The 23,002-nt window shown below is 41.9% G+C and overlaps 2 protein-coding genes across 3 annotated transcripts; one reads left to right on the top strand and one right to left on the bottom strand.

Annotated features, from left to right (window-relative positions):
- Window positions 1-1,081: 1,081 nt before the first annotated feature.
- Window positions 1,082-8,893, top strand: MCTS1 (MCTS1 re-initiation and release factor). Of its 2 annotated transcripts, none has more exons than XM_082771194.1 (6): window positions 1,082-1,224; window positions 1,618-1,770; window positions 2,396-2,493; window positions 3,630-3,763; window positions 4,772-4,839; window positions 7,216-8,893. In XM_082771194.1, the coding sequence occupies exons 1-6, from the start codon at window positions 1,214-1,216 to the stop codon at window positions 7,265-7,267; spliced, it is 516 nt and encodes a 171-aa protein (XP_082627320.1). In that variant the 5' UTR covers window positions 1,082-1,213; the 3' UTR covers window positions 7,268-8,893. The 2 variants fall into 2 exon arrangements, with proteins under 2 accessions (XP_082627320.1, XP_082627319.1); XM_082771193.1 differs by lacking the exon at window positions 7,216-8,893 and adding an exon at window positions 6,948-7,187.
- Window positions 8,894-9,013: 120 nt separating this feature from the next.
- Window positions 9,014-11,615, bottom strand: C1GALT1C1 (C1GALT1 specific chaperone 1). The gene is made up of 2 exons (XM_082771192.1): window positions 11,565-11,615; window positions 9,014-11,310 (listed from the first exon to the last, which is right to left on the bottom strand). Exon 2 carries the CDS (start codon window positions 11,303-11,305, stop codon window positions 10,349-10,351), a length of 957 nt encoding a protein of 318 aa, XP_082627318.1. The 5' UTR covers window positions 11,306-11,310; window positions 11,565-11,615; the 3' UTR covers window positions 9,014-10,348.
- Window positions 11,616-23,002: the final 11,387 nt, after the last annotated feature.

Raw genomic sequence — 23,002 nt, 5'->3', positions numbered from 1 at the left:
TTTTCTTTGGTTCTCCTTTTTCTTATCACATATCTAAAAAAAACTTTTTTATTGTCTCCCACAGACATGGCCAGCTTCAACTCTAGGTGTGCTTTGGCTACACGAATTTTCTGCCTACAAACAGAAACAGCATCCCAGTATTCCTTCCTTGTTGCCTGACCCTTCTACCAGCAGCCGTACACTTTCTTTTTTCACCTAAGCTCCAGTAAAAGATGCCTAGTCAGCCAGGCTGGCCTTCTGCCCCACCTGCCTGCCTTCCGATATTTTGGAATTGCCTGATCTTGTGCTTTTAGGAGGCAGTGCTTAAAGATTGACCAGCACTGATGGACGCCAATGCCTTCAAAAGCAGCTTCCCAGGGGACCTTGCTGACTAGTTCCCTGAGCAGCCTGAAGTCTGCTTTCCCCATATCCAGGGCTGGAGTTTTGGTGGCAGTTTTCCTTCTGTTGCCACAAATTCTGAACTCAACCACTTCATGGTCACTATGACTAAGATGGCTGCCAATTGCCATGTCTCCCACAAGATCCTCTCTGTTCTCCAGCAACAGGCCTAAGACAGCACCTTTCCTAGTTGGCTCCCTTAGCACCTGCACCAAGTTATCATCTAGGCACTTTGTGAACCTCCTGGACTTGCACCTGTGGTGATCCCAGTTGACGTCTGGGTTATTATAAACGATGACCTTTTGTCTTCTTTATGCCTGTGATAACATTTCCGTTGCTCTAAAATGAACTTGGGCTGTTATCTGTCTGTGTGTATGTCTGTATGCTTTTATAGCAGTCAGCTGCATAAAGAGCAAAACCATTCGCGTCTGCTCCTCACAGAGATAAAGAACGATATTTTTTTCATTTTGTGTTTGATATCATTAGCTATGAAGGGCTGATGTTCATAGTTATGACTCTGGTTTCATGTTGGAGCGATATAGTTATTACCTGGGAACACAGCAGCTCCAGTGCACACAGCCGCCTCCAAGCCGGCCCCTCAGGCCCTACCCGCCTCCCCCTATGCGCATGCGCCAAACCTCCGCGCGGCCCCTTGGGAGCTGTAGTCCCGCACAGCGCGGCGTTGCGTTGCCATGGAGGCGGTGCGACACGCCGTAAAGCGTGCGGCGCTTCTGGCTGGTGGGGAGAACAGGGTCGGTGCCTCGTGTGAGGCCGTGGCTGCTTGCGCCGCCGCCTCCCGCCTGGCGACCGCCGCTCCGCGGTCGCCGCCCCCAGGATGTTCAAAAAGTGAGTGGGGCCGCGCTCGGGAAACTGAGGAGGGCCGCCCGCGGGCACGCTGTCCTCCGGGCCCGGTCCTACGTGTGTGTGGGGGGGGTGGGGAGTGCTGTCAGCAAAATCTGCTCCGTGAGTCCCTGAAATACCCCTGTGGGACACCAAAGAGGTGTCTCGGGGTATGCGTGATGTGTAGGGACAAAACCAGCCTCTTGCTGGGGAAGCTCTCTACTCTCCCAGCTCGGCATTCTCAGGGGGATAGGTTTAGGTTTAAACTTCATGAAAGCTGTACAGATGTTACTCTGTTAATTTCCCTATCGATTTACAACCGTTTCTTAATAATGCCTCTCAAATATGCTACCGTTTGGGCAGCAGGTTATGTGTTTTTGAAATACTCTCACTTGGCAGATTTGATGAAAAGGAGAACGTATCAAACTGCATCCAGTTGAAGACTTCAGTTATTAAAGGTATTAAGAACCAGCTGTTAGACCAATTTCCTGTTATTGAACCATGGCTAAACCAAATTATGCCAAAGAAAGACCCTGTCAAAATAGTACGATGGTAAGTTTCTTTCCTCTTAACCTCCACTTCAAAAGTGCTTGGATTGCTTCAATCTTCTGTTTACTTCTCATAGTAGAAGGACATGGGGGGTTCATTTCCTATCGGTAATAGTTTATGTTATCACCAAACCAGAAAGTCTGCACGTGGTTGTTGTGCTTGTGAAGGTTTGCTGGTAGGATGCTTGAGGAAAACAAAAATGCTGGTGAATGTGTTGCGTATTTGGTGGGTCTGGGAATTAGCTTGTTGAAGGGAAACATTCACCTTTGTGAAGCTCGAACTTGTTTGGATAGTTCAAGTAGTGTTTTTTGTTTTTTTTTCTTTTAAATCTTGAGCTTTCATGTATTGTTTAGATGACTTTATTTTTTTTTAACTGGAGGGTAGTATATTCTTGCTAATCTTTGTGAACAGCTGGTTGGCTGCCTCTGGATCTTTAAGGGGAAGAAAGTGCATGGGGCCAGTGTTCAAGGCATACAAGATTATATTTTCAGGTTTAAACTTTCCTGATAGTTGACTGCCTTCTCAGATGCCAAGGTAGACCAGAATGTCCAAAGTAAAATATTTAACTTAAACAAAAAAAGGACTAAGTAGTTACTAGAATTACGTTTCTATTTTTTTTATCTTGCAGTCATGAGCATATAGAAATCCTTACTGTGAATGGGGAGTTGCTGTTCTTCAGACAAAGAGAAGGGATTTTTTACCCAACGCTAAGGTTGCTTCACAAATGTAAGTTTGCTGAGGACAGGAGGTGGGGAGAGGGGTGAGTGCGTGATTCAAGAAGGCTTTTGTATAAATAGGTTTAAAAAAAACACACAACCTACTATACATGTTACAGAACAGATCTTTAAAATGTTCTATACCTTTCCAACTGTAGTTGCATGGCCTTTTTAGGTGCCTATGTGGTTTGCATTCCGCCAGAATTAACGTAATTCTGTATATTTAATAATCTAACCTTTTGTTTTTTAAACAAGTTGCATAAAGTCCCACAAAAATTCCTTAGAGTGAATTCTGTAGCACAGAGTCTAAATTTCTTGTTGTTTGTCCTGTTGCCCTGTCTTTGTTCTTCCAAGTCTTTCTTTAAACCCTTCTTGCTGCCTTCAAATACTTGTAGGTTCTTACTGCAAAAATAGTCTTTAAATGTGAGTTTAATGATGCAATGGATGCTTGTCTCCCTTCAGTATTTAGGCTGCCTGGTTTGTACTTTTTCCAATGTCATACCTTAGGTTACTTTTATTGTTGTTCTTACTGTTCTGCTCAATTCTATTATGATTGGATGAGTTTAGGTGATAGTACAAGTGTTATTCTGTCAAAGTCTCAATGTTTGAAATGTTTCAAGAGGTTGTACATGCTTGAAAAATGCCTTTGAGAACTGATGGCCTTCCTAATTTTGGCTGTCTTTGCCTCTTTCATCCCATTAACATTAAAAGTGTCTATTTTTCATGAAAGAGATTATACACATTATTTGGGGGATTTAAGGTCCCTCATTTTGTTGGCACTTGAGCAATTGTTTTCTTGGGGGAAGCTCGTTAAAACTCGCTCAGTATGTGGGCTCCATGAGTGAGCAGGAAGCTTAGGCCCAGTGTTTGATTCTGATATTTGCAGCCTCTGTTTCTCAGGAAAAAAAAAAAAAAAAAAATATATATATATATATATATATATATAAAAATTTGATCAGGGAAAACTGTCCTTGTGTCCTTTCAGGACAGTGCTGCCCAGCAGGAGCTCTGGTAATTGTTTCTCAGCCTTCCTACTCTTGCAGCACATTAAGCATCTAATTGCCCCTTTTAAACTGACTTGGTAATGAGTTATTCATGTTGTCATCTTCACGTATTAATTGTAATGCTCTATCTTTCCCCTCCTAGATCCATTTATTCTACCACATCAGCAGGTTGATAAAGGAGCCATTAAATTTGTACTAAGTGGAGCTAATATAATGTGCCCTGGCCTGACATCTCCTGGAGCCAAACTTTACCCTGCTGCGGTTGATACTGTTGTTGTATCCTTCATCTATGAATTACTGCTTGCTAAGTTAATTTTCTATTCATGTGTTCTCAGCTGGTTGTAATTTGAATTACTCTGGAATTGAATGGTATGTAATGGAATAACTACCAATCTGAAAAGACCTGCAGAGGTTCAGATGTTACTTGGCAAGGTGAAAACTGTTCTTAATTCCTTTTCCTTATGGTGATGTTCCAACCCCCCACATAATTAATTCTGCTCTGCTCCATTAGGTGGGATGCTCCGCTATTAATCTAATAGGTAATTGGAGCTCCTCAATGATGTTGGAACTGTGGAAGGAGATGAGGTACAGCCTAATATGTAACCTGTCTTCTTAATCAATTGATCTTCAGTTATAGAAGAATGTGGTCCTGTTCTCAGGGCATTTGGACAGAGGTTTAGGATCAGTTCTGCTGTAGTCAGGACTTGCTTCATGCATCTGGCAAACTTTAGCGTATCTAAAAGGAGGAAAGTGTGCTAATTCACTTCTGCTAATTATATTACTGAGCAAATACCAACCTCTGCTGCTTTTCTTGTTATTTAGAAGCTGTGGGAAAAGATGAGCAGTTGGCATTACATGTTATTGAACTTTGAAAAGGCCATGTCTGATTTCAGTGCTTATATTTTTTTCAGATTTGTCTCAATTATTCTCTATGTTGGAATCTAAAATGATCTCATGTATAGTTGTAGCGTTGTTCTAGAAAGGGAGAGACTATTATCTCTCTGCTAGGCACAAAGGAAGAAATGGAATGTAGCATTGAGAGATCTTTTTATTTTGTAATTGCTATTTGAGGTTCATAAATACATGCTTTATGTTCTGTGCATTGTGGTTCAACTGTTAAATGCAGTGTGTGATTTTGCTTATCTTCAAGAGCTAGTGCTCTACAATTACTAAAGGGGCAACAATTCAACTAGGGAATTTGTTGCTTTTGGGAAAGTGATTTTTTTTTTTTTGTTATTGCTTATACTTTTTTGAACTTCCATTTTCCTTAGTGGTAACTTGTAGGCAATAATGGCAGAGGGAAAGCAACATGCGTTATGTGTGGGAGTAATGAAGATGTCAGCTGAGGACATGTAAGTATTGTGACAATTGAAATGTAACCTGTCCCATGTCATAATTCCTGTGTTAGTTTGGAATTTAAGCACCACTGTCATGGTTACTGAATCACTGTTGTATCATATTTCTTTCAAGTATGACATTTATTCCAGCTGTCCTTTGTTAATTAATATTAAGTTGAAAGGAAGAGGAGGCAAGGAATTACCTTCCCTAGACTTGTTTGCGCAATTAAAATAGTTATGTAAATGTGGATTTTTAAGATGCACAACATCAGCAGTGCCTCTGAACATCACTGTTCCTTGTGCTTTGATTGTACTTCTTCAAAGATCTTGCTGAAAAAATAAATACTTGTTACAGTACTTGCTGCCTGGGCTGGGCAAGAAATGTAATTTGGATCTGTGTGAGTTAGCATCATTAAAGTGATTTTTGTCTGCACGAGTAACAGAGACTGAAGTCCTGCTGGTACTTGGCTGACCAGCTGGACTCTTCTTCTATGGCCTTCTCTTTCTTCTTTGCCTTGTACCCACATGCAGCATTCCTGCCTGATGTGCTTAGTAGCTTAGCTAAGCTTCTTGTGAAATGTGGAGGTCTGTTTGGGGATAACCATCAAGTGAAAACTACTTCAGAAGAAAAAGAGGCAGAACACTGAAATGGATGTTAGTTATTCATAGCATAAATGCTAAATTATAAGGAATTAAAACACTTTGCCATTTTAAGTTGCAGCACCTGGCAGCAAGATGATTTTGCATCATACAAAGTAGCCCCACTAGGTCTAGGCTGCTTTGGTTGCAACCCTATCCAGCAGTAGTGTGGGTAACAAAGCTGATTCTGATGAAAACAAGTCACTTTTTCTTGTGGAGTAATTCTCACCAGCGTCATCTTCTGAACTGAGTCACCATGCAGTCATAAGGAGTAATGAGAGCACAAGGGGGAGAGGTGGCAATGTGCCCTAATGGACAGGGGTAGAATGGGACTGCTGCAGCCTGGGTTTACACCAGCTCTAGCTGGTAGGTAATTACTGCTCAGGATTATCTGTAGTGTTCTTGAGAGATTGAGAGCATGTAGGAAGAAGGGAAATGTGTAGCTATTTATGTCTCAGTCCTACACCTGCAGTGATCTGCAAGCCTGGATTATCTATATTCCTAATCCTAACTTCAAATTCAGCAGCCTTGCAGTTAAATGTCCTGCTCTTACAAGGAGCAACATAAACTGGAGAGGAAAAGTTAATTGATATTGATCTATGTAGCATGTTAGCATGCTGTTTTCTGTGATACTGTTTCACAGTTTTCTGTTTTATACAGTATGATTTCAGTCACTTGGTATGATTATGATACATGATGCATTAATGCAATTAACATAGAAGTATTTTCCTTCCTGATTACCTTTGGACAAGTTCTGTAAGCAATAGAGTACTTGGTATAAATAGGGTAAAATAAATTTTCCAGGGTAATTAAACTTTTCAGTCTTTGAATGAATAGTTTTGTTTATTGTGACAAGATTAGACTTTTTTCTATGGAATTAATCTACTGGAAAAAGACAAACACGAAACCAGTGCAGATGTATAAAATAACCGCTTTTAAGAGCTGACTTGACTCAAACAATATAGGACAATATGTTGCAAATTCCACATTAATTTAGCATTTGTAGGCCTTTAAGTGGGTAGATGACCTGAAAATAGAAACAAACCAGCTCATCTGTATTTGATTGTCTGTGGTATATTTGGAATCAGAGCATGTCAGGCTCTGTGTTCTTGCCTTGTTTTCTGTTACACCTCCATTTGTGCTACAAGGGAAAGTATCATGTACAGCCCCTGGGCTTCTTTGATAGAGAAATGCTACAATTCATACAACCCTTCTGGTGGCTTTCTTAGGAACTGTCTCTCCCACAAAGAAGCAGTTAAAAATACTGTGGAAGGTGGTTGAAAAAATATGGGAGGCAAATATTGTCACATTATTAAGCATGATTCACATTGAGTGATAACAATGTTTCCTGTCCATATGTAATTTATGACTTGCAGATTGTAGCTTCTCCCCTTTTATTGGACAAATAGTACATCTTTTTTTTACTTTAAATATGGAGTCTAGTACTGCTCTAATCTTTTACCTAATGCTTTCGTACTCAACAGTGAGAAGGTCAACAAAGGGATTGGCATCGAAAATATCCACTATTTAAATGATGGGCTTTGGCATATGAAGACATACAAGTGAAACAAATGGAACTGTGTTACTCCAAGGGAATGCACTTAGGTTAAATGTGGACTGCTTTGTAATTCCTTGTTTTTAATGTGACTGAATGTACAAATTATTTTGTTCTGTGGCTATGCTAAAATAAATCAAATGAATGCAAAAGTACCGTTAGGCTACAATAGTTTTCTAGGTTTCTTTTTATTACAGTTCTTCGTTGTTTTGTCTTAAACATGAATCTTCTGTCACTGAAGATACCTGATGGAGAGATCCTGCAGGGACTGTGAGAGGACTATTTTGAACAACAAGGCGGAAAAAGCCAAGAAATATTTACATTTTTATGCTCTTCTAATTTAGAGTGTATATGAAATATAAGTAGTATGGTTTCTAAAACCTCTCAAACACTCCAGATTTTTTTCTTCTGATTAACATCTCACTTGCTTACCTGTTTCTTGAATGTGGAGGGATCTTTAACTTTTATTTTTTAATTTATTAACAGCATTAACTTTAATATTTGACATCAGGAATTTCTGTTTAAGATACGTTTAAGTTCATAAATCCTATAAAGTCATATGTGGACTATAAATTCTTTTATGCTAGTTCATATGTTAAGAATATATATTATGTTCTGATTTCTACCTGACAAATACTGTTTGATATCACTCTCCTTATAATGGAATTTACAGCAACGGTGGGCATACTTCAAATGGAGCATGTGCCAGTTGGCGCCTGATGCTCTACTCCCTGTTTGCCTTCATATTTTACTAGTAGGAACAAAATCACTGTTCAACAAAAGCACAGTAGCAAAGCCTAGTTATCAGTGTAGCCAGGAGCAGCTTCTTCAGGTGGGAGATGGCAGCTTGTGCGCACTGCCACATGCACATACATCTACACATCTACAGAACTGGTTAAACAGCATGGTGTTTGCCTGGATAATCTGACTTTGTTTACTGACTGCATACCCAAAGCTATGCCGATAGAAGACAGCCTGTGCTATGGAATTATTTAATAAACTAAGGAAACTAAGGTCTACTGCTGATAACTCTGTCTCTGGAAGTATTTATTAATATTTCAAGTCTCTATTCTAACACTTATATTTCATTAATCCTAGAGCTTAATTTTTTATGCAGTGCGTTGTCTCAGTGCTGTTCTGCATGTTTAATTTCCGCACTCTGGGACCTTTACAGCAGATAGTGGCGGAGGTGTTCTTAATCTAATTCAGAAGTTAAAACACAACATGCGAGAAAATGTATTACTTAACATGTGCTACTTCTAGATTTCTTCTGTAAAGTTATTTGCAAGAAGGCTACTCTTGAAAATTACAGGGTATGTCTGAAACTATGTATGTAGGAATACAAAAAATGAGATTATGATTAACATTTTGCACAAAGTTTGGTCAAACCTCACACAGTCCCTTTAGAATAATAGCAGACATTATTATGCATACCAAAGACTTAGCACTAACAAGAAACTAGTGTATTTATAATGGGAATCAGTTTGTGCCTCAGTGGTTCTTCGGTGTATAAGGTGAGCTAGCATGAATTCTATGGTTTGCTTTTTCTTCTTCTGTCTTTTCTGTCCCTTCTTCCCCCTGTTCTGCTACAGCATCTCTCAAATCTGGGACAAATGAGGTATATTCTGGTCTGGATTGTTAATGCCTTTTTTTTTTTCTTGACCTGCTCTGGGTGCTGCTGTTGTAGTGGGATCACAGTTGTTTCTGATATTAGAAACATCTTTTGAAATCAAAGTTTTATTTTTCACCTTGTCAGGTTTTGTTTCAGAGTATACCCAACTGTGGACCCAGCCTTTTGAATATCACTCTGTAAGAAGATAAAAGCGAAGTCATGCTTGAATTGTATCTGAAATATACCGAAAGCTGTTAGAAACAGTAATTTCAGTTGTATGGAGGTTTGGGCAGGAATTATGTGCATGTTTGTCTTGCTGTCAGTTGACCTCTGGAGGTAAGGTGTGCCTTCTGAAACAGCTGAGCTGTCTTCTTCTTGTTATTAAAAAAAAAAAAAAAAAAAAAGGACCTGAATGATGCTCAGTGCACGAAAGAAGTTGCTACTATCATGAGCTCTGAAGTACCTGTTGTGAAACAGCTACTTTGTATCTGTCAGCTTTTCTCCTTTACTGTGGCTAAGGATAGGATGAAATACTCCAAATGCTGTGTCAAAAGAAAGTTGTCCTCACCTAATACCTCTTTTATAGGTAACTCTATTACCAGTAAAGCCTGTGCTAGATGTAGGTATTGCATCTCTGTGCTACTTGAAGTCTTGAAATGGCTGGGTCAGATAAGTGAATTTTAAATGGCGTAAACATTATTTATTACCACCTAACTGTGACTGGTGCAGGAATGGAGTTGTAACCAGGTGGCACATGTAAAACTTGGGATTTCAAGTGCACTTAATTTTTTTTTTAAAAGGTGGAGTTCTATACATTGCTGTTTTGTATCATGTACAAAGAAAGGGTGAGTGTACAGGCACATTGGTCTTTCTGCATATTAGTGTTCAAAAATATCTGTAAATGCAGCTGTACTTCCCACTTACAAGGAAGCTGTTTAGCTGTCAATGTAAATACTGTTAGGACTACTAACAGTGAAAGCTGCTAGACAGAACCTTTATTCAAATATGCTTATAAAATAGTTTTAAATGAGCAATTACTCCTGTGCTAACAGGCTACCTGGCCATGTTAATATTTATTCAAATTTAGTTATCTCTTTCTTTTGTATGATTGAGAATAGCAGTCCAAAGGTCACTTATTATTCTGCAGGAAATTCCTAATAGACTTTTCTTGCTGGTTTGCTTCCTGCTAGTTTCTTACTGCATTAGGAGACTACATAAAGTGATGGGTGTACCCTTTGTACTGCATAACCAGTGTAGCTCAAGCTGATGTGCAGTTCAGAGTAAAGGAAATCACTTAGTAGTCTTTGAGACTAAATCTGTGGCCAGTTTTATTGGTACAGCTTAGAAAGATACAAAGATGTTTGAGAAATGCCTGAAAGAATTGATATCATCAAAATCTTGCAAAAATATATTTGTAACAGACTAAAGTTCTTATGAGTTCTCATTAATAAATAGTTGGATAATACAACCCCCCTACAAACTTCATTTCCTTTTATCACAAACATCAACATGTCCTTTATTTCTTTCTAGTACTGTCAAAAAAGCCCAATCATTTCTGTATAAAAGATTAAGAAAGAACATTCTCATTCCACTTTTAAAATTAAGAGCTTTAACAAATCTCTGTGCAAAAACTGTACACCAGTACCACCACATACGAAAACTGAGTGTCTGTACAATGAGCACAGTTAACTGTGGTTCTGTGTCCTTTCTGAAAGATGTCAGTCATTGTCTGAACCTTCAGGTGGCAAGAAGATGAGTGCATCATTATAAGTGTGACCGTAGGGTCTCAGTCTATAAACACCATACATCATCACGTGCATATGGTTGGGGGTCAGTCCATTGAAAGTGATGGCCATGTCTGAGCAGCAGCCATCTACCACCTGCTCAGGGTGATTAGCCATTGCTTCTTTGATGAGAGTGTTGACTGACTTGGTATTAAAGATGTCTTTTCCTTCTGAGTCTTCTGCGTTTTCAGCAATCACTCCAGTATACTTCAGGCATACTGCTAGCTGTTTATCCTCAGAAAGTTTCCAAATCATACCTCCCTGCTCTGGACACTTGTCAGTGTCTTCAAAAATACGGGAAAGTTGTCTTAGCGATCCGATGCTTAAAACGATTCCTCCCTCGCTATCTACGTACTCCAGGTCACCAGATTTCACAGTATGGCCTATGTAAAAAGGCTGTGCAGGGTCTTTTTTCAGTAAGAAATACTTGAGATTTTCAATAATAGCAAATGTTGTTGGATAGGCAAGGAAGAACCAGTTGAATTCATCTTTGTAGCGCTCATATGTTAACTTGTAAGCTTTTCTCATCATCATCCACATATCATTTGTGTCGAGGACTACCGAATTAAACACTTTGATGTTCTCAGAGCTGTAGAATTCTGCCTTGTCGCAGTGCTTGCTCCATGTCTCTTTCACTGCAGCCCAGTGCCCGAGGTCCTTAGGTTTCACAAGGATGATACAAAAAACACGGATACTCTGACTGAGCTCCAGACGCTCATCTTCGGAAAGATTCAAGACATCTTCTTTGTTGGGAGCCTGGATATGATGGTGCTCGTGGTGATGTGCTCTAGTCCCATGGCCCATCTTAAAATGTCCGAGAAGCGTAACCAGCATGCAGAAGACTCCTCCTAACACCACACCTTTAATGAACGAACTGCTTTCGGAAACCATTTTCCCTAGAAAATAAGCACACTTCAGCAGCTCGAAGCGAGCACGTTTACGCCGCAGTCTCCCCGTCCTTTCGCTGCCATCCCCCACCCCCAAGTCCAGCCTCGCTCCCCTCGCGTACCGGGCAGGACAAGCCCCCACCCCACCGGCTCTTTCCATGCCCGACCCCCGGTGCCGCCCCCGGGGGGGCTGCGAGGAGCCGCCGGCAGCCGTGGCAGCGCCTCCGGGGCCCGCCGCGGCTTCAGGCCCGGCCTCCACTCACCAGTGCCGCCTCCACCACCTGGCGCCCGGCCCCCGGCCTCCTTCTCTTCCCTTCCTTCCCTCCCCTTTCCCTTCCCTTCCTCGGCGGAAGCACGGCGCAGCCCTTCCAGGCGCCTCCCGCCGCCGTGGGGCCGCCCCCTGCCGGACCCGCCGCTCACTGCGGCCCTGTGCCGCGTGGGGAAGGCCGGCTGAAGGCCGACCCCCCGTGAGGGGTCGGTTCCGTCGCCCTGGTCACCTCCTGAGACCCAGGAGGAAAAGGAGGAACCCTCCCAACCCGCGCCCAGGATCAAGCCTGGTGCCCTCCTCACTGAATGCCCGGCCCCAAATAACCCGTGCTGCGAGCGGTGTTTGCTTGGTTTCCAGCCCCCAGCCCAGGGCACACAGGATTTGTAATTTAACAAAAAAAAAAAAAAGCAGAAACATTTTTCAGAGGCAGCCTTTTTTTTTTTTTTTTTTTTTTTTTTTTTTTTTTTTTTTGTGGTAAGTGCTGCTGAGCTGCAGGTTGAAAGAATCATGTCAGAATCCCTTTGTACATGTCACCTCTCAAGAGTTTACCATTGACATCTAACTTGAAGGCCCTTTATTAGTGGCTGGCAGTGTACCCTTAGTTATCAGGATAAAGTCTGTGGGAATAGAAATGTTGTTTTTGCAGTTACATTGTTTAGAAGGAGGGAATGTGGTACTGAGATATGCTTACAGTGATAAGAAAGTTTAGCAGGCGACCTTGTAAAATGCAGACAATCAGACTCCTTAGGACAATTAGGTGAAAATCACGGTGTCAAGTCAAGTCAGATAAGTGAAGAAACATTACCACTTCAAGCAGTAAAAATGTCAAAAGAAATTTGAAATTTAACAGGCCGGCGACTGAAGGCCATGCATTGTTTGTGAAGCATCAGATAGATTGTGAATCTGGATTACCCACTCAGTGGGGAAACAGGGGAGGGTCCTGCCATCAAAAGGTATATAAACTGTGTTTTGGAACTAGTAGATGCGCTCTCTCCTGCTTGTGGGGCGCCCGCCATTGCAATCGCGAATAAATTACTACTTCACTGAGATCCTCGCCTGAGCCTAAGTTATTGGCTACGGAGTGTTTCTCACAAAGTCCCATATGGGTTTTTCCTGTATTGTAAGAAGCATATTTCATTTTTTGCCCTGACTGGCTAAACTTAGTGGGTTTTATTGAAGTCTGTTTACAACTGAGCTGCTCTGGATTCTCTGGCATCTGGCTGGGATCCACCAAGGCCTCACTATTCAGCTAAGTTTCTTTATAGGCCACTGGCTGTAGACTCCAAGACGTTATCTTTGCCAAAAAGATATGTAAGAATGTCAGTTGCTTGATTCTTCTGGGCTTGGGGAACCACTGCCTGTGATTCGGGTTAAAAAAAAAATAATACAAAAGAGCTATTCTGGCTAGTACATTGTATATCCAGAATGGCTCTGTTCAGTGGAACTGGTCCCTAATTACATACTGTGATAGAGAGGGACATACTGTCAGTTTGCATGTTCTCCTAGTCCTGTTAGACTAAAGAAACATCAGTCATCCCATATTCTCCCACTCAGCTGCTTTTAAAGTATAAGCAGGATGATTCTCAGGTGGTTATCACAGCAGAAAGTGGAGGTCAATTCGAAGTTTGTATTATACATCTCCTGTTTGCAGAATCCATTGTGGTTTTCAGGGCTTCAGCACTTGCTTGATCACGTTCTTCAGAGAGATTTGAATGAGTTGCAACTTGCTGCTTCAGCTGATGTTTCAACAAATTGTTTTCCTGCTTGACTTTAGTGAGGTTTTTTCCAAGGCTCTGATAGAATGAGTAATGTAGCCACAGATTTTAACTGTCACTTTAACATATTTTCAATATTGCCTTTATCCAGCAGCAGATCAGTGAAGAGAAAGTTTAAGTGGCATATAAAGCATGTTATAGTCCTGAAAAGACTCTTCTGGCTCCTCTGTTGCTTGAAATTCTTGCTGGGTGTTAAAAGGAGTAAAAAGGCATAGGAATGCATAAGATCTCACCACAGCCATTGTTAGTTCCTCTGGAGCTATATTAGATATCATTCAGACACACATGTACTCTTAAAACCACCCCAAATCAGTGCAAGAATCTGTTTTTAAGAACTGCAGGAGGTGGATGTTTAAAGTCATTCTGCCATGGGCTGGGAACTAGCCAAATGTCAGAAACAGGGAAGGCACAGCCCTAAGATGGCAGTTACGGGAGGAAAGCCGAGGGGGATGATGAGCCACAAGGACTGAAGCAGGATCAGGCTCCTCCAAGACTGCTGCAAATGGATGTGCATTAGTTTTGTATTGAAACACATATGCCCACAGAATATCAGCCAGATTTTGGCTTTGAGTACCGGCTTGCTGTCCACTGGATGTTCCGATCATTTGCGGTATCTTTACCACGCTCTCCAACAATAGCAGCTTTTGAAACCTATGACCTGTGCCAGGATCTAAACTGCTGACAGAGCTGAAGAGCTCCATGGCTTGTTGCCTGTCTTGACAGACAGCTGTTCCCCTGCTACGTTCTGTTTGTCTTCCTTCGCTGGCTGTAGCTGCACTGCCTTCTGAGGCTCTTTTTTGCGTCCAAGGAAAGACATCAAGACATTATGTTCTCACTTGTGTGGTACAAAATGTTCATGAGAGATTGGCTATTATCAAAACATAGTTGATAGGAACTTTGTTCCAATTAACACAAAATGTTTCAGCTGACACACAAGTTGTCATCTTTTACAGTGACTGCTTGTTAATGATCACAAATGACTGTTGTCCACTCTCCTGGAAGCAGAGGCATCTGTCTCTCTTAACTACATGTGCAGTAGAGAAGCTGGGCTAGAGCAGTGTGGTAACATTCAGGAAGGGTAACCAAAACTAGAAATGAGCTATTGTGGATGTTTCTGGGTAGTTAAAACAGCAGATGAGCTCTTGGTTATATGGAAAGAAACTTGAAATTATGAGAAGTGCAGAGGTATGGTTGAACTTTTGCCATCACATCACCCATCTGTTTAATAACTTTATCAGTGACATAGACAGTGGGATCTAGTGCACCCTCAGCAAGTTTGCAGATGACACCGAGCCAAGTGGTGCAATTGATATGACAAAAGGAAGGGATGCCATATGAAGGGACCTGGACAAGCTTGAGAAGCTTGTCCTCCTCGACTCTGCCCTTGTGAAGCCCCACCTGGGCACTGTGTCCAGGTCTGGGGCCCCCAGCACAAGAAGGGTCCTGTTAGAGTGGGTCCAGAGAAGAACTGCGAGGATAATCAGGGGGTTGGAGCACCTCTCCTATGAAGAAAGGCTGAGAGAGCTGGCGACCTTCAACCTGCATAAGAGATGGCTGTAAGGACACCTCATTGTGGCCTTAGTGATAGGACAAGGGGGAACAATTTCAAACTACAAGAGGGGAGATTTTAGATGAGATGTTAGGAAGAAATTTTTCACTCAGAAGGTGGTGAGGCATTGAACAGGTTGCCTAGAGAAGCTGTGGATGCCCCAGCCCTGGAGGTGTTCAAGGCCAGGACGGATGAGGCCCTGGGCAACCTGGTCTGCTGGGTGGCATCCCTGTCTATGGCAGGGTTTTGAGCTGGATGGGCTTTAAGTCCTTTACAACCCAAGCCATTCTGTGATTGTATAATGCTTGTGATATATGGAGTAATAATTGGTGTCAAGAAGATGGTTGATATTAATAAAGAAGGGGGAGATGTGGGAGTGTGGCCATGGGGATCAGCAAGCCCCATGGTTGATGATAACATCTAACTCTTAAGGATGAGGCCATCAGGAATGTAGAAGAGTTTAGAGGGAACAAAGAAGGGTGGTTCAGGAGACACCATGCAGTCTCCGGTTGCTTGTTCTCCAGCCATTAAGGCATGGAAGTTGCTGATTGTTTGCTGTTGCAGGGAAAAGTTGTTTGACCAATGAAAAGTTGTTTTGAAAAGGACTGCTATGGGGCAAAGGGTATAAGAAGGGAACCAGTCCTCAAGATAAAAAGGCAACATGATATAATGAAGTTATGACATCAATAAAAAAGTAGGAAAAAGGACTGAATAGGGACAGGCTAGCAGAACAGAGACCAGGACAGGAACAGGGACACTGATCAACTCATGAAGACAGGTTTGGCCAAACTCAGGAAACCGCTCAGAGAAGCTCGTACTGAAAGTCGCTGGAAATAGGTGTACTGGAGCTGGGAAGAAGCTCGAGCTGAGAGAAGCGGACCTGCGCACACAACTGCCCCTCGCTGGTAAGCAGCTGCGCATTGTGGGGAATCATACATCCCTGGAAACAAAGACTGTCCTGGTAACCTTACAGCTTATTCCCTTTATTAACGATCAGACAGTTTATGATCCTGAAATATGGGACCAAATTGAGGTCAAGGTGTAGAACTCTGGTACGAAAAATGACAAGGTTGCAGTGGGATTGCTCGGCACCTGGCGAGCAGTCTCTGAGGCCTTAAAGAGCCATGTGGGACCACAGTCAGAAATGTGTGATTTGCCAGACAGTGAGGGAGCTGCGGGCTCGTCCACCAATCCTTCTGCTACACCTTGCCCCCCCCCCCCCCCCCCCCCCCCCGCCACTACTGCCATCGCAGGCCTTTGCTGTTACGCCCCCTGGTGACCTGGATGTGCCGTTTGGCCCAGGCCCTATTGGCCTTGAAAAGGAGACGGAAATGATGTTTCCCTTCGATCCGGGAAGAATAGGATACAGAGGGCCTGAACGCTGAGTTGGTTGACAACTTAAAGCGAGAAATATTGTTCCCATGACTAGCCCTGGAATTCTCCAGTGTTTGTAATCAAGAAAATGAATGGAAAATGGAGACTGTTAAATCATGGAAGCTATGGGAGCACTTCAACCAGGATTACCAACTCCAGCTGTACTCCCCCAAGTCATGGACATTAATAGTAATAGACTTAAAGGGCAACTTGACTTTAAAAGGCAAGTGTTTAGCAAACAATAAGGATTGTTTGCTAAACACTTGCCTTTTAAAACTTTACCATGTTTATGTTGATACCTTTTCTGATTGTACGTATGTATAGGCTTACATATGTATAGGTGTACTTAGGTTTAATATGTAAAAGGAATGTCCTGTATATTTAGAAAGTTCAATGGTAGTGTGTGTGTGTTGGTAGAGCGTAGACTCCCCGTGCACCCAGCGCTGTTTACTTGCCTTTTATAAATATTACTAAACTCAGATTGAGTTGTACCTTCATTTATAACATGCTGCTGGCATACCCACTTGTTACACCAGTCCACCTGAGTCCATCAGAAGAGAAGGACACGCATGGCTATGGTGCAAGGCTTACAAACTCTCATCTTGAAGAGCTGAACTCCCACAGAACCCAATGGCGGCTTTTGTGAAGAGGCCAGCTATTACTGTCCTGTTACACACCTCGTACTTTCTATAGTTCAGCCTGTAGAGTGCACACTGAACAAACATATGTGCCTAAGGCTCTGATCCTATTGTTGGAAAAGGTTTGGGAATCCCTGTTTTAAAAATCTCAAAGTAGTTAGGTGGAGATTCTAATTAGCAGGTAGGAAAAGCCAGATATTTTCATTCACTTCACAGGGAGCTTCCCAGCTCAGTATTTCTTTTGGAGGAGTATTGGTTCCAGAGCCAAAATTTAGCTCCCTCTTCTGAAAGTTTTACCCTGCATCCTTGTCTTCAGTTAAATTTCACACTCAAAATGGAATCCATGCAGGCTAAGCTGAAGAGTGATGTGGTAACAGACCCTGATCGCTCAGTCAGTTTTAAGCAAGCCCCTGGCTGGTGAAGAGATCAAGATAGCCTCTTAACTTCATGTATCTCCAAGTGGTGAGACCAAGGATAGGCAGCATCCAGCCAGATGGGTGGGGGAAAGGAGGGACAGGGACTTTTTGTAAGTCATTTGTATCTTAAGCGAGTGTGCACAGCCACATTTGACAGAAAGACTTTGTCACAGGAGTAGGCAATGGACAATGGAATAAAGTTTTAATGCAAACAAGAGATTTCTGTCTTATTTTTAATACTAATTCTGAACTCCATGATGAGGTATTTATATGTTCTCTCCAGGTGTTGGTCAAAATGCCAGAATTACCAGTTGAAATGTTATGGCTGTATTATATAGGAGATAATGCATAATGGACTCTTTCAGCCTTGAAATCTTTTAAATTGATTAACTGTATTAAACAATAGTTTTAAATCACTTTTCTCTCCTCTTTCATTCATGAGCACTGTCAAGAAAGGTCTTGGCATTGAAATAGCCATTATTTAAACGATGCCCTCAAGCACAGGAAGATACACGAGAAGCAAAAGACTCCGGAGGAACTTACCAACTTTGGACTGCTATATAGTTTCTTGTTTTTATTGTGTGTAGCTGAATGGAAAAAAAAAATCTTATTTTCTGGCTATGCTAAATCAATCAAGTGAATGCTAACATCCTGCTAGCTGCAGCAATTCTTCTGGAATTGAACTAACAGAGACAATGCCCAGAGCTGAGCTGACACCATTGTGGATGGCTCCAATGTGCAAATATAACAGAAAGAGAATACAAACTACCCATTTAATGCCATCTCTCTTGGAAGGACAGGAAAAAAAAAGAATCATTATAGATCATGTAGAAACAGACAGGGAAAAAAAAAAAAGCCAGAGGCAGAGAAATCTTATTTTTCAAGCTCCCAAAGAAAAGATAAAAGTGGTGATGAAAATAGGATTCAATCAGAAAGAATGGGTTCTTAATAGTCTTTTAAAATAAAATGCATGAAGCAGTGATGAAGTTATTTTGCTGCATCCTTAAGGAGTTTGCTTTTGCCAGTCTGAGCCCCTAGCACTTGGAAAAATACCTCTGCAGAAAATGATGGTCTCAGCAGATATATAGAATAATGTGATATGTAGAATAATAATTGGTGTCAAGAAGATGGTTGATATTAATAAAGGGGGAGATGTGGGAGTGTGGCCATGGGGATCAGCAAGCCCCATGGTTGATGATAACATCTAACTCTTAAGGATGAGGCCATCAGGAATGTAGAAGAGTTTAGAGGGAACAAAGAAGGGTGGTTCAGGAGACACCATGCAGTCTCCGGTTGCTTGTTCTCCAGCCATTAAGGCATGGAAGTTGCTGATTGTTTGCTGTTGCAGGGAAAAGTTGTTTGACCAATGAAAAGTTGTTTTGAAAAGGACTGCTATGGGGCAAAGGGTATAAGAGGGGAACCAGTCCTCAAGATAAAAAGGCAACACAATATAATGAAAAAGGACTGAATAGGGACAGGCTAGCAGAACAGAGACCAGGACAGGAACAAGGACACTGATCACCTCATGAAGACAGGTTTGGCCAAACTCAGGAAACCGCTCAGAGAAGCTCGTACTGAAAGTCGCTGGAAATAGGTGTACCGGAGCTAGGAAGAAGCTCGAGCTGAGAGAAGCGGACCTGTGCACACAACTGCCCCTCGCTGGTAAGCAGTTGCGCATTATGGGGAATCATACATCCCTGGAAACAAAGACTGTCCTGGTAACCTTACAGCTTATTCCCTTTATTAACGATCAGACAGTTTATGATCCTGAAATATGGGACCAAATTGAGGTCAAGGTGTAGGACTCTGCTATGGAAAATGAAGGCTGAGTTGCTTAACAACTTAAAGCAAGAGACTGTTATATGATCTGAGAAAATTTAATGAAATCAGGGAAGATATGGGAGCACTTCAACCAGGATTACCATCTCCAACTATGCTCCTCCAGTCATGGACATTAATAGTAATAGACTTAAAGGATTGTTTGTTAAACACTTGCCAGAATTCTGAAACCTTTGCTATGTTTATGTTTCAATTGATACCTTTTCTGATTGTACATATGTATATGTGTACTCAGGTTTAATATGGAAAAGCATTGTTCTGTATGTTTAGAAAGTTTGATGTTAGTGTGTATGTGTTGGTAGAGAGTAGACTCCCCGCGCTGCTTCCTTGCCTTTTATAAATATTACTAAATTCAGACTGAGTTGTACCCTCATTTATAACAGTGCCTGAGCACAGGGGTAGGGTTGTGGTTTGGCTTACAGGAATTCTGGGCCTTGGGTCAGAAGACCTGTAGATCTTGCCTCAGTTTGGTTACCTGCTGCCTGGAGATACACAACTATTTATGGCGTAGTATTGGTATATACTATAGTAAATAGCAAATTGTTATTGCTAGTAGATGGAAAGACCTGTGAATTTCTGTTGATGTTACTGTATTATGGGAAGAGGAAGAAGAGGAAAGGTGGAAATAGAAGAGCTTTAGTGGGTCTGAATGTCAATAGCTTCCATGAGATGCTTTCTTGAACTAAAACTTTCTTCTGACATGGAAAGTGAGGTTGTGAAATAGCATATTCTCCAAGCAGACATTTGCTTTCCTATACCAATGTTGAAGGAGGAGACTCCTGAGCTGTATGTGCAGAGGCCAAACAAATGTGTCTGCTAGCTACACATATTTGCAGCAAGCTAGAATTATGATGTTAGAACAGCAACTCAGGGCCCTTTTCTGCAGCTGTAGATCTGTGATTTAGTGGAGAGGAGATATACCAGGAACATTATATGCCTGGTCCTGGGGTTAGGGGACAAACTGCTTCAACTTTACCTGCTAGGTAAGGATCCAAAAAGAGTGTTATAAATGAAGTCTCAACTCTGAATTTAGTAACATAAAAGAATATTTATAAAAAGCAAATAAACAGTGCTGGGTGCACGGGGAGTCTATGATATAGTATAAACTCACTTTAGGATAGAATAAAACTTGTGGTTTGATATTGTATAAACTCACTTTAGGATAGAATAAAACTTGTGGAATGATATTGTATAAACTCACTTTAGGATAGAATAGAACTTGTGGTTAAAAGTTAGCAAGGACAAAGTAAATAACATCTTGTTATCTGTAGACCTTCTGTTATGTTTAAGCATCTTGTTATTTGAAAACATCTCGTTATCCATTAACCCTCAGTCAGGCTGAGACTTGAGTTAACTCGAGTCAACTGCCTGTTATGTCTTGTTAACTGAGACATCCTGTTATCTGCCGACCCTCAGTTAAACTGAAAGACAACTCAGCATTTTTACAGCCTGGAAAAAAACTGATTAAGCAAAGGTGAAAAGTGCATTATGAGGAAGACCTATGGCCTTTCTCCCAAAGACCACTGCCCACATCCCGAAGACCCCGGCCCACAATTCTTGGAAGGCTTTGCGCAAGCGCAAGGACTGATAAGCTAATTAGCATACGAAGTGAGAGTAGGCGGGGTTAGGTAATTAATATGTATATGCGCTAATTGAATATTCATTGTTTCACTGTATAAATACGAGATAGTTTGTCACTTCGAACATGCACGATAGGTGGAAAGATCCCCCGTGCATCCAGCACTGCAATAAAGAATATACCACTTAAGGAAATTTGGCTTTGATCTTTAAATCATCTATGCTCTACCAACACGCACATGCACCCGTCGAACTTTCCAAATATATATAGGACATTGCTGTTACATATTTACAAGAAACCCAAGTACGCCTATACATATGGATATCCTATCTCCACCTCATATTATAATTCTCTTTGTGGTGGTCGTTGTGGGTGAAAGGCTCACGGTTTCCCCATCACCATTAGTAACCTTTTGTTCCAGACTGCAGGAGTGGCTTCGACTGTCTCCCTCTTCTTCTGCACATGCTCTGCCCACCACAAGGTTCCTGAAAGCAACAAAACGTGATTGCTTTTCCCACGTTTCGTTAACCCTTGAAATCACACTAATAATATTATTATCATATAACATTAAACAATAAATGTTAACAGTTCTAACCAGCAACCCCCCCAGCAACTTCCGTGCCTTAACAGAAGGGAAAACAAGCAACCCCAGATGGCAGGGCATCGCCTCAATCACCCTTCTTTGTTTCCTCTAAACTCTTTACATTCCTGATGAGCTCATCATTAAGAGTCTGATGTTATCACCAACTACAAGGCTTTCCGACCCCCATTGCCACATTCCCAAATCTCCCCCTTCTTTATTAATATCAACCATTTTTCTGACATGAATTACCACTCCGTATATAACAAGAGGGAGCTATTTCTGTCCAGGAGGGGATTGTGTTGCTCTGGAACTGTGATCAGATGCAGCAACTTTATGCTTTATGCTTTCTGGTTGTTATATATGAAGTGGTAATTCGTGTCGAGAAAATGGTTGATATTAATAAAGAAGGGGGAGATTTGGGAATGTGGCCATGGGGGTTGGAAAACCCCATGGTTGAGATAACATTAGACTCTTAACGATGAGGCCATCAGGAATATAAAAGAGTTTAGAGGGAACAAAGAAGAGTGATTCAGGAGACTCCATGCAGTCTCAGGTTCCTTGTTCTCCAGATGGTTCTCTTGTTCTCCAGCCATTAAGGCATGGATGTTTCTGGGTGTTCGCTGTTGTTGTTACATTCAAAGTTGTTTGACCAATGAAAAGTTGTTTTGAAAAGAACTGCTGTGGAGAGAAGGGTATAAGAGGGGAGCCTGCCCTCAAGATAAAAAAGGCAACACAGTGAAGTTACATCAATAAAGAAGCAGGAAAAAGAAGTGAAGAGGAACAGGCTGGCGGAATGGAGACCAGGACGGGAACAGGCACTTTGATTGCCTCATGAAGATAGGTTCGGCCAAACTCAGCAAACTGCTCAGAGAAGCTCATATAGAAAGTCACTGGAAATAGGTGCACTGGAGCTGGAGAGAAGCTCGAGCTGAGAGAAGCGGACCCGTGCACACAACTGCCTCTCGCTGGTAAGCAGTTGCGCATTATGGGGAATCATACATCCTTAGGAACAAAGACTGTCCTGGTAACCTTACAGCTCATTCTCCTTCTTAACGATCAGACAGTTTATGAGCCTGAAATATGGGACCAAACTGAGGTCAAGGTGTGGGACTCTGCAGCTAAAAATGACAAGGCTGCAGTGGAATTGCTCGGCACCTGGTGAGCAATCTCTGAGGCCTTAAAGAGCCATGTGGAGCCACAATCACAAACATGTGGCTTGCCGGATAGTGAGGGAGCTGCAGGCTCCTTTACTGATCCGACTGCTACGCCATCGCCATCGGCCCCTCTGCTGCTACAGCCATTGAAGGCTTTTGCTGTTATGCCCCCTGTTGACCTGAATGTGCCTTTTGACCCAGGCCTATTGGCCTTGAAAAGGAGATGGGAATGCTTTTCTTCGATCCAGGAAGAATGGGATACATAAGGCCTGAAGACCGAGTTAGTCTTAAGTGAGACATATTGTTCAAAAGGAATGGAAAATGGAGACTGTTTGTAATCAAGAAAAGGAATGGAAAATGGAGACTGTTAAGTCATGGAACTTAAAGGATTGTTTGTTACCTTTTCTGATTGTATAGGCATACTTGAGTTTAGTATGTAAAGCAATGTTCTGTATATTTAGAATGTTTGATGTTTGCGTGTGCATGTTGGTGGAGCGTAGACTACCCACACACCCAGCTCTGTTTA

The sequence above is a fragment of the Aythya marila genome (genome assembly GCF_965140915.1).
Source record: "Aythya marila genome assembly, chromosome: 13".
NCBI classification, from domain to species: Eukaryota; Metazoa; Chordata; class Aves; order Anseriformes; family Anatidae; genus Aythya; species Aythya marila.
This window is presented reverse-complemented; position numbering and strand designations above follow the sequence as displayed.